General features: G+C 45.5%; 1 protein-coding gene across 1 annotated transcript; it reads right to left on the bottom strand.

Moving 5' to 3' along the window:
• Window positions 1-223: 223 nt before the first annotated feature.
• Window positions 224-1,608, bottom strand: MAP1LC3C (microtubule associated protein 1 light chain 3 gamma). Its single transcript, XM_065736358.1, has 4 exons — window positions 1,551-1,608; window positions 1,415-1,470; window positions 1,203-1,309; window positions 224-788 (listed from the first exon to the last, which is right to left on the bottom strand). The coding sequence occupies exons 1-4, from the start codon at window positions 1,606-1,608 to the stop codon at window positions 581-583; spliced, it is 429 nt and encodes a 142-aa protein (XP_065592430.1). The 3' UTR covers window positions 224-580.
• Window positions 1,609-10,646: the final 9,038 nt, after the last annotated feature.

Genomic DNA, 10,646 nt, shown 5'->3' with positions numbered 1-10,646 from the left:
CCAGACTAGCAGAATTCAGTCAAGAGCAGATTCCTGAACACTGACCCCATTCTAGCACTGATGCAGTCCTGCCTTTCAAATACTTCACTTAGTAAACTGTTTGTAGATATGGGTCTGCTCCTGTGTGAGCAGACTTAAGTTTTGTTATCCCAACATGAAACTGAATGAGTGGATGTGCAAGCAACACTTCACTTCAGAGGCCTTGAGCCCAGATTCTCAGAATTATTCTAGGACCTTTTCCAAAAGTCTTCCCCCAAATTAAAACTGACATTCAACCTAGTACTTAAAAGCTTCTTTATTTTATTCTTAAGCAACACCTTAAAAAGCAGTTACATCACAAGACTGGTATTGCAAAAGGAAGTGGAGGTGCAGTTCCAAAAAACCCCATAGTGTCTTCCAAGTATAAAAATATACATCTAAATTATTATCCATGGAAAAGTGTACCACCATCTCTGCCTTGAGCTGGTCCTGCCAGCTTGTGGGTCATAACTCCCCAGTACAGAGCTCAAGAGCTCATATTGGAAGGAGCATCTCCAAGTTTCATGTCACAGGCATGATTCATAGCACACGGACCCCAGCATTAGGTTTTATGGTGGCATTCCATAGTTTCTCCTAGAGTGAGAGAGCAGCATCCAAACATCTCCTGGGAAGCATATGTCATGTACACAAAGCCATCTTCATCTTTGTAGTCCCTGTACACCTCTGCCATGGTCAAAGACATACTGGCTAGGCTTTTGTTGTTCACCAGCAGGTAGAAAGCTTGTGTAGCAGTCAGAGCCATCCTGCTTCTAGTTGAAGAGGGAAAAAGGAAATAAAGGACCAAGCATTAGCAAATTTAAGAAGGTTTCAACACCATCCTATAAAATACATTAATCAGAACAGCCACAGCATTTCTTGTACATAGTTTGTGCATGAAGTCATTGCGTACTTTAACATCTCCATCAGCAAGTTAACTGTACTTGGAAACAGGAGGATTGCTCCAGGGAAAGGCTAAAACTGCAGGACCATAGCTGCTACTGAGCCTGAGCTTGGAGCTGCCCGTTCCCAAGAGCAAGCAGGAACACAGCAAGGTGCAGCAGGACAGGGCAGCAGCAGCTAGAACAAAGTATAGCCGAGGCACCTTCAGCAGGCAGAGGGGGAGCAGAGCAGGAGCCTCGCACCGCCCTTACCCACCAGAGAGCGGCAAAAGGGACAGCCCCTACCTGATGATGGTGATGAACTGCGTCATGGTCAGCTCCTCGGGGACGAGAAACTTGGTCTTGTCCAACAGGGGAAGGTATTTCTCCTTCTGGTATCTTTCAACGATTACCTGTTTTAATTAGAGTCGCTTAGAAGCCTCAGGGACGCTCGGTTCCCCCTTCCAAATCGTTCAAGGCAGAGGCCGGGAGCCCCCGCTCGCAGAGCAGCGAATTACCGGGATCTTAGTGGGGAACTTGGCCCGGATGCCGGCCACCTCCTCCCTCCGTGTGGCTGCGCGGGAGAGAGCACAAGCGTTACGCGCGCGACGCCCTCCTCCCCTGCTCCGCCGCGCCGCGCCGCTCCTTGCCTACCCAGACTCTTGCGCAGCTTGAAGGGCCGCGCCGCCTGCGCCCCAGGACCCGCCTGCATCCCGCCGCCTGCGCCCGCCGCCGCCCCGCGCCTCTTATGGGCCCGGCCCGGCGCCGCCCCGCGGAACGGAGGTGCGGCCGCTGCCGGCCCCGACCCCCCCAGGCGCTGCCCTCCCCTCGCGGCGCGCGGCCCCGCTCTGAGGGGCGGCGTGTGGCGGGCGGGCTGCCTGCTTCGCATTGGGCAGCTGCCATCAAACTATCCATTTCGTATCTATCCCAGCGGGGCCCAGCCTTTCGCATTGCCTGGAACTGTCTTGGGCTACCTGTACACAATTTGCACCAAAAGGTGCTCCTATCTATTTCTACAGAAACTGCAACATATTCAAAGAGCGCAATAACGCCATTTCTAGAGCACGATCTCAGGTATGAATCACTATTTATAATCGTAGTCACACTATTAGCTGTGTGTCTTCACCAATGGTGAAAACAAGAGCCTGCATGCTGTGCTCGTAAATGTCTGTACCAGCGGAGGTGACCCAGTGTCACTGTCATTGGGTCTGAGTGAAACACCGAAACCCAGTGCTGAAACTCACCACCACCGCCTCACTGTGCTCACATCCACTCTTTAATCTCCATCATCATTCAGCAAGCATCCATGAAAATGGGTGCCCCTCTTCCTGCATTGGAAGAGTTCAGTTCCACTCCTTTGCTTCGCACACACTTCCATGCCAGACGCCATTTGCCAGAGTGGCCCTCTGCTGCCATTTGTCACAGCAACAACATGAAACGGAATGTCGATAGGAAGGGTTCAACCTCTATTGCCATACCACCAGCATCTGCTTCTGACATTGCTGGACAGCATTATAAAATAGGAGGTATTACTTTCAGGGCAGCCCTCATACAATATACAATATGGTTCATTTTAATCTTTAACGGTTTTTACTGGGAAAAAAAAAAGAAAAAAAAAAAAGAGAGCAACAACACCACAACATGGGTGGGATACGTGACCATGTTTGTGTGAATCTAACACATCAGTGTCTGGTTCGCTGGCAGTGGCTGCAGTTCTTACTGAGCTCCAAAGGCATTCATCAGAATTTTGATGAAATTTACTCTTCCTGTGCTTCATCCTTGAAAAGAGTAGTTGACAAATGATGAAATGGCACAAGGCGTGACAGTGAGCCAAGGGCTGTTTCTCTCAGGTAAGAGCAGGCTTATAAAAGTCTGGTGAAGAGATACAATCATGTTTTTGAGTTGAATGCCTGATGGCAACCCTGTGCATTCCATTTTAAAATTTACAGATAACGTATTAACATGGACTAGAATGAAAATATACCAAAAAATTGATTTTTTTTTTTTTTTTGCAATTTAAAAACATTCTCGAATTCCTTTAATAATATAGAAAACATGGCTGCATCTTTATTATTATTTTTTTTATGGTTCACTAAACTGTGTTTAGTCAGGGTATCAAAATGCATGACATTTGCATAATTTGAGTTATCACTACATGGCACTCTCTCCATGCCCTGGTTTCAGCCCAGACAGTGCTAACTTTACATTGATGTTTGCTTGTTGCTGAGTGATGGGTGTGCACCCAGGGCTGGACTGGGCTGCTCAGGAGGGAAGAGCTGCCACCATGATGGTGCAGGGCAGTTGCACTATGGTATGGGTTTGGACATGTGACCCATGGGCTGCAGGTTGGACGTCTGATCTATCCTATCTGCTATACCAAAGGCAATTGGGAGCTGCTGAAATTTGAGTGAAGATCTGTGAGTGGTGGTCTTGGCTGCTTTTCGAGGACAAAACCAATGTCTGTTACTTTGCACGCTCCTACTGTCAGCCTTGCAATGTGTTCTGCAAGTCTCAATTCTCTATTCCTACAGTTTTCCAATCAAAGGAGAATCTCAGCTCTCATTTAAAAATAAAATTAGGTTTGTAGCTTTATAGTCTCTGTTACAAGTGTTGTGTAACGTTGAATATCCCCTCATGATCCAGCAACCAGCAGGCCACTTTGAGAAGGAGCATCTTCATGTGTATGCAGTTGTTTTCCAGCTGCCTTCCGGAGTGCACTACCCAGGGCTGTGCTCAGGAGCCCTGCTGAACTGACCAATCCTCACCTGGAAGAGCAGGTGTCCATCACAGCATAGCTCCTCACGTAGCACCAAGAACTGAAGCACGCAGAGGGGGCAGAGTGTGTTGCTCTGACAAGCTGCTGAGTTTGGGGCTTGAGCTGAGGTAGGGCTGGGTGCTGCCAACACAGTTCCCTCAGGGGCCCCTCCCCAGGGTAGGCCTCCCAAGCTGAGCACAGGAGAGCTTGGGGGCTCCTGTCAGAGCTGCACATGGAGCACTTGGGCATGGTTCCATACAGCCACCAAGCACCTTGTTTCCAGAGTGGTGATTCCCTTCACAGGCAGCTGCTTGTCAGAAAACTGATCTCCTGACGAGAGGGAGCTGAAGAAGAGAATTTCCAGTGAGATCCTCAGTTATGGCTCTAATTTATTCTGCAGCTAAAACAGCACAGTTAACAGGTGCCCTGAGTTACATCATCTGGAGGCAGAAAGCACGGAAGGTCGTCTGTGTGTTTGCATAGCACCTGTGCTCACACTAACACCAAATTATCTAGATTCAGATTTGAATGTGGAATTTGTTCCCTCTCTCCTTTCCCCTGGAAGTTTTTCTCACTTGAACATAACTAGTGAACTGGTGGAGCAATTCTGTGCAATGAATGGAGTTCTCAGAGTGCCATACTGAAGCAGAAACAGAAGGATGAAAGGTAACTTAATCTTTTTTTTTACCTACTCAAATACCTGAAGATTGCACTGATAGGAGTCCTGTAAGTCCATGAATTTTAAAGGAAAAGGTTGGCCTCTCTTATCTAACGCTGTGTCACTGTCACATTTACAGCCTTTTCCAGGTTTGCAGCTATATAATTGAATGTCAATCTATCCGTTGTCTCTAATAAAGTGATCCCAGCCTCACAGATCTACTCATTTATGGAGTCTGGCTCAGAAAAAGTGAGCTTAAATGATGCAAAGGAGCATATTATTTGCCTTGTTCCATTCCACCTGAAGACATTAAAAACCTGTCTCAAAACATCGAGGTGCTTCAGGCAGGGGATTGTTTTCCCTGTGTACAAGGGCGCTGGGTGTCAGAAATGTGAGAGTTCTGCAGAGTTTTGGTTTCAGTGGGCACCAGGGAGCTCCTGTGCAAGACAGAATTGCAGTAGCCTGAGGTAAGCTGGTAGGAGCTTTCCAGAAAGGGACAAAATTTGGTTTGCCCCAGAAGTGTTGCTGAACTCTGAAGTAATATTGCTGGAGGGGAACAGTGAGACAGCCAAGGACTAGCAAATGCCTCCAGGCTTTGCCTTCTGATCAAGTGAGGGGAGCTTCTGCCATGGACTTTACAGCCTCTGTGAGTTACCTGTTCTAAAATGTAACTGCTTTTCTTGCCAGTTCGTGTTACAATTTCAGAAGATTTCATTGATTACCTTGATTCGTGAACTTTCTGGTCTTGGTGTTTTGGTGTATTTTGTTGTTGCTGTATTTCAGAGAAGCAGAATGAGTGATGAATGGGCTCGAATGTAAAGCCTTCTTCTTAGGCTGTGCTATTCTATTTATGCTGGTGTTGCTCTGACAAAGGTCTTTATCTGTGTTAGAGGAAAGACTAAATATTAGAGAAAGTCCATTTCCCCAAATTGTTCTTAGTCATAGAATCGATTGAGTTGGAAGGTACCCTTAAAAGCCATCTATTCCAATTCCCCCCCCATTGAATGGGGACACCTACAGCTATATCAGGATGCTCAAACCCCCATCCAGCCTGGCCTCTCTGGGCAACTCAGAAAGCAGCTCAGAAAAAGAGAAGCCTGCTCTGAGGAACTTGAAATCTATATTTCCTAGACAAGATAAAATGAGGCAGGAAGAATTTCAGCGGCTGTAAAGATCTGAGATGCAAAGAATGCATAAAATAGTTTGAACACAACGTCGAGGGGAAGATTACAGTACAGCAGAAACTTGCTCTACAATCTTGGAGCACTAACAGATTAAAATGATCACAGGATTGCACCAATCTGCTTCTTTGGCAATTCAACAATTAAGAAAGAGGAAAAAAGTAAACAAAGCAGACAAACATTGAGATTTTGTGTGTGATTGAATTAAAAGCTCTAAAAAGCTCTAAAATCCCTGGCCAGCTGCCCTCAGGCAATTGAATCCTGCATATTAAAAATCACACATCCTAAGCTTTCCAGGAGTTCCTGGAAGAAGAATAAAGAAATATAAAGTGCAGACTGCTCGAGCAGATACGAGCTGCTTCACACAGGGCTTGGCCCTGGCACGTTGCAAAGGCAGGATCACACCACGTGTTAACCTGTCAAATGTGGCTGTGCATGTGTGTATGGTTGCAATCCTGTGGATCTATAACTTAGTCTCCCCTAGTGGGAAGTGCCAAATATCTCTTCTGTTGGGGAATTCTCTTTGAGCTTTGCAAACTCTCCTCTGTTCTTTCCTGCTGTGAAGCAGAAGTTCCAAATTACATTTCTGTAGCGTTAGCTGTGATCCACTATGGCTGTGGGATGGTTATTCTAAGCTCTGTAACAATAACACGAAAAAGTGCAAAAGATGCTGAGGCTTCTGCATCACTTTATTGGAATCCTCCTTCCTTCTGCAAGATCTTTTGGGCCCTAAGATGTGCTGTAGGGCACAAAACAAGCTCAGAGGAAGGAGTCTGAACCACTGCTTTCAGGCGTGTACAGGAGCTGCTGTGGAGCTGAATACCAAGAGCTGCCTGTACTGACCGGAGGACTGGGGAGCTCTGCTGTCAGCCTGAGCAGCATGTGCAAATGCCAAGAGGCTCTGGCCAGGATTTTGCCAGCTGCAAAGAGCATTCAGCTCAAGTCCCTGACTGTAACCACATGGCACTCCTGCTTTGGAAGCCTCTGCAGTGCTCTCTGTGCCCAGGGTCCAGAGTCAGTTGAGAGAAAAACTCAATAAATGAAAATCCATGGACTGGTTTGATTTGTACTCGACTGGAAATGATTCACTCCATGTTACATGGCAAAAGGCATCCTGGTATCTCATAAAGTGAGACTGGCATTTCTTCATCAGTCAGTGCACAAGTGTTGAGTTAATTCTAGTGCAGCACAACGGGGATGACAAACGAAGCATTGCCCTGGTTATAAATTCCTTCCAGCATTAATAATCCTGAACACAAGTTGATATATAAGCAAGAGGTTGAGGAGTTACATGCAGGAGACTCAGAATGGTCATATAGGCTAACAAGTTAAATGTGAATGATGCAGCACTAGAAGGACAGAGATTTATTTCTGTAAGCAGCCTAGCTGAATGGGAAGAAAAACTGCAGCATGATGTTCGAGGGAAAAAATGTGAGCTGGCAAAATGAAGGCTTATTTGTCACATTGTGGAAGTCTGTGAAGGTTTATGCGTAGTTATCTTAAATAAATGCTTTCATGAAGGTTGTCTATATGTGAAAATGGAATATTTGAGTCAAGAGGGGTTTGGAAAGCCCTGAAGTGACTGGGTGCAGCCAGCCAGTGTAATAATGGCTGTCCTCAACACAGCTAGCTACAGGCAGGGCATCTTTTGCCTCCTTCCTTTCTGCTGCTCCTCACTTGCCCATTTCTCCTCCTGTGTCACAGAAACAAACCCACAGCCTACTTGTTTCTCATGAGCTTGAAGTTATTGTGTGCCAGCAAATAACCTTGCCTCCGAATTCATAAGTCTTTCTGCTGAAAACTTGTGTTCTCATGTTTCAGAGGATGCTCAGTCCTGTTTCTCAGATTGATGGTCCAAACTCAACTGTTAATAAGGTTCAGGTCATAAACTGAGCCCTTCTCAAAGCCCTGAGATATGTTTAAAAGTCACTGTGGTATTTCTTGTGTTGGTTGGCTCGGGGTTAGATATACATTTGGCTCTTTGTCTCCTAACGTTCTTAGCCCTTATATTGAACCTAGGTCAACTCTCTGCCTTTTTAGCTTAGCCATAAGAGTTGGAAATGAGTTATATTACTTTTAAATGAGAGACCATGCAGCTGTTCTGTATCAGAGCTTCAGACTGTGAGCTCAGAATGTCTGTACTACAAATGAAGCTTCTGTCAGAATAATTCCCTTCTCTCTGCCTTACATGTAACCGTCCTGTGCCTGTGGGCAGCTTGTTTCTGTTCTGGGTTGCTGCCAACAGAAGGTTGAAGTGCTGTTGTCTGTGCTGCCCATAATGTACATGCAGTACCCTGAAGATGGCAAAATTCAAGCAGGATGGAGTAGTTTCTTTATGTAAGTTTTTGATTTTGACAGTACCATTAGGCATGCATTTCCTGACTGTTGTATATTTAAAAATTCTGATTTAAGACCTTTCTCAACTTACTTTTTATTAATTAACATATCAAGTTTTCAACCATATTGAGAGAGTTGAGCCGGTGGAGTTACAGTGAGGTATTCTCAGTTCTTTTTAAGTTTTTCACCATGCAAGTGCTTCCATTTTAGCATTTGAAGTTTGAGAAGAATTTGAGACCTTAAGTCTCAATGTTGTGGGTTTTTTTTTTTTTTGCAAGAATTGCTCAAATTAAAGATTTTAATGGAAAGGTGGCCAGTCTTGCTCATGTCCCTTGCAGGTTCACCTCTGATTTTCTGTCTCCTGTGATACAGTAGTTCACTGGTGTTCTGTCCCTCAGGAGCTGAGCTTGAAGGCTAAAATGATGCTAAAAAGGGGAAAAACACCATAGGATCCTCCTTTCCCACCATCTGCTCTCTCATTGTCATTGCTACGATGCGAGGTACATCTTAGAACACTAAGAGAATAAACAAAATTCATGTTGTTCTTGCCAGCCAAATTTCTTGGTCCTTCCTTTGAGAAGCTGAAGAAATACTTTCCCACGTAGACAAGGCACTTAGCACTATACTCCAGAGAAAAGCTTCAGTTAATGGATTTCCCTTTGTAAAATATCATAACCTGTAGCTGTTGCTGCTGTATGGCTAGCAGCAAAGGAGCACAATGAATGATGCTGCTCAGGGGCTCCTAAGAACAAGACTCTCCTGTGGACCAGGACTGGTTAATGAGTGCTGCTGCTGGATCATTGGATTTTTTGGGAGCTTGTGCCTCTTTGCCCATTACATATTACTGCTGGTACTTCACATGCATAACATCAGCAGCTGATGTGAAAGCATAACAAAGGAGAAAATACTCAAAATTTTGCTCTGATTACAATTTACTGAGCATCTATTTGAATAAATCTGACTTGGATTTCTGTTACGGTCCCAGAATTCCAGCCCATGATTTCCCTCTTCTAGTAATGTCTTCTGTTCCACTTAGGAGCATATCTGCATTCTCTCTTGCTGGTTTTAGTAATGTCATTGTGCGCTTCTGCTTTGGTAAGAGAAAACGGCATGCCATAAAATCATAGCATTGTTAAGGTTGGAAAAGACCACTAAGGTCACGTAGTCCTACCACCAACCCATCTCCACTACGGCCACTAACATGTCCCTCAGTGCCACATAATGTTCCTTGTGTTCTGTAAAAATGGCTTTAAAGATTATGCTTTATCCACGTAAGATGGACAAAATTAATTGAAGATGTTTCCCTTGCATCCTGTGTATTAAAGCTTTCCCTAAAGCATGGCTAAGCTGTTTCATAAGTTCATAAGTTCATAAGGTTGGAAAGGACCTATAAGATCATCTAGTCCAACCATCCTCCTATCACTATCTCTACCCAACTACTAAATTAAGTCCTTTAGCACCTCATCTAAACGCTTCTTGAACAGCGCTAGGGATGGTGCCTCAACCACCTCCCTAGGCAGGCCATTCCAGTGCCTGACCACTCTTTCAGAAAAGAAATGCTTCCTCAGGTTTCTAGAGGGGCCTCAGTGGCTTTGCATCCAGCCTGCTCCTGGCCTCCCTGCGGTGCCTGCCAAGAATGTGTCATATGGTGCCAAAGTCACTATTGGGGTTTGGGTTATAAATGTGGAAACTGGCTTCTATCTCAGCCTTCAGAAAGGGTGTTACAACTGACAGAGAGCAGAGGATTTTAAAAATATCCTTAGCATGTCCCTGTGAAGCTGGCAGCTTTGTCATCAGTCTGCTGGAATGCCTGACAGAAGAGTCAGGAAGTGTGGCTCATTGGAAGAGCGATGTGCAGCCTCTCCAGGATGGCCCAGTATGTTTGGGTTCCTTCCCTTCAGGTGTGTGTTAAGGAGGTTGGATCCCTAGGACCCCAGAGAATCGCTCTGCACCTCATGAAATTTGAACTGCTTGAGATGCCCAAATTAGGCTCTCAGCAATGGTGGCTCTCGGGATTTGTAGTCCCTTTAAATTGTTTTCAGCAGAAACATCTAAATTTATGTCCAAACTGCAAAACTATAGGAAAAAAAATAAGACAACACCTCTAAGTGTAAAGGAAAGATTGAGTCCCTTCTTTACAAACTGAACTCTGTCACTTTGTCTTAAAGATTAAATCTAATGAGGTTCAAGAAGGCCAAGTGCAAGGTGCTGCACTTGGGTTGGGGCAATCCCAGGTATTTATACAGACTCGGGGAAGAACTCCTGGAGAGCAGCCCTGTAGAAAAGGACTTGGGGGTTCTGGTGGATGAGAAGCTGGACATGAGCCAGCAGTGTGCTCTTGCTGCCCAGAGGGCCAACTATATCCTGGGCTGAATTAAAAAAGAGGTGAGGAAGGTGATTGTCCCCCACTACTCAGCTCTTGTGAGGCCCCATCTGGAGTACTGTGTCCAGGCCTGGGGCCCCCAGCACAATGACACAGAGTTCTTGGAATGGGTCCAGAGGAGGGTCACTAAAATGATCAGAGGGCTGAAGCACCTCTCCTATGAGGAAAGGTTGAGGGAACTGGGCTTGTTTAGTTTGGAGAAGAGAAGGCCCTGGGGAGATCTCATTGTGACCTTCAATACTTGAAAGGAGCATATAAACAGGAGGGGGAATGACTGTTCACACGGGTTGATAGTGATAGGACAAGGGGGAATGGTTTTAAGCTAAGACAGGGCAGATTCAGATTAGATATAAGGAGGAAGTTTTCACTCAGAGAGTGGTAAGGTACTGGAACAGGTTGCCCAGAGAGTTGTGGATGCCCCATCCCTGGAGGCATT

This window comes from Cyrtonyx montezumae, unplaced genomic scaffold (genome assembly GCF_038088225.1).
Source record: "Cyrtonyx montezumae isolate F1298 unplaced genomic scaffold, pur_monq_1.0 scaffold_0, whole genome shotgun sequence".
Lineage (NCBI taxonomy): Eukaryota > Metazoa > Chordata > Aves > Galliformes > Odontophoridae > Cyrtonyx > Cyrtonyx montezumae.
Note: the sequence above shows the minus strand (reverse complement) of the source record. Positions and strands in the feature narration are given on the sequence as shown.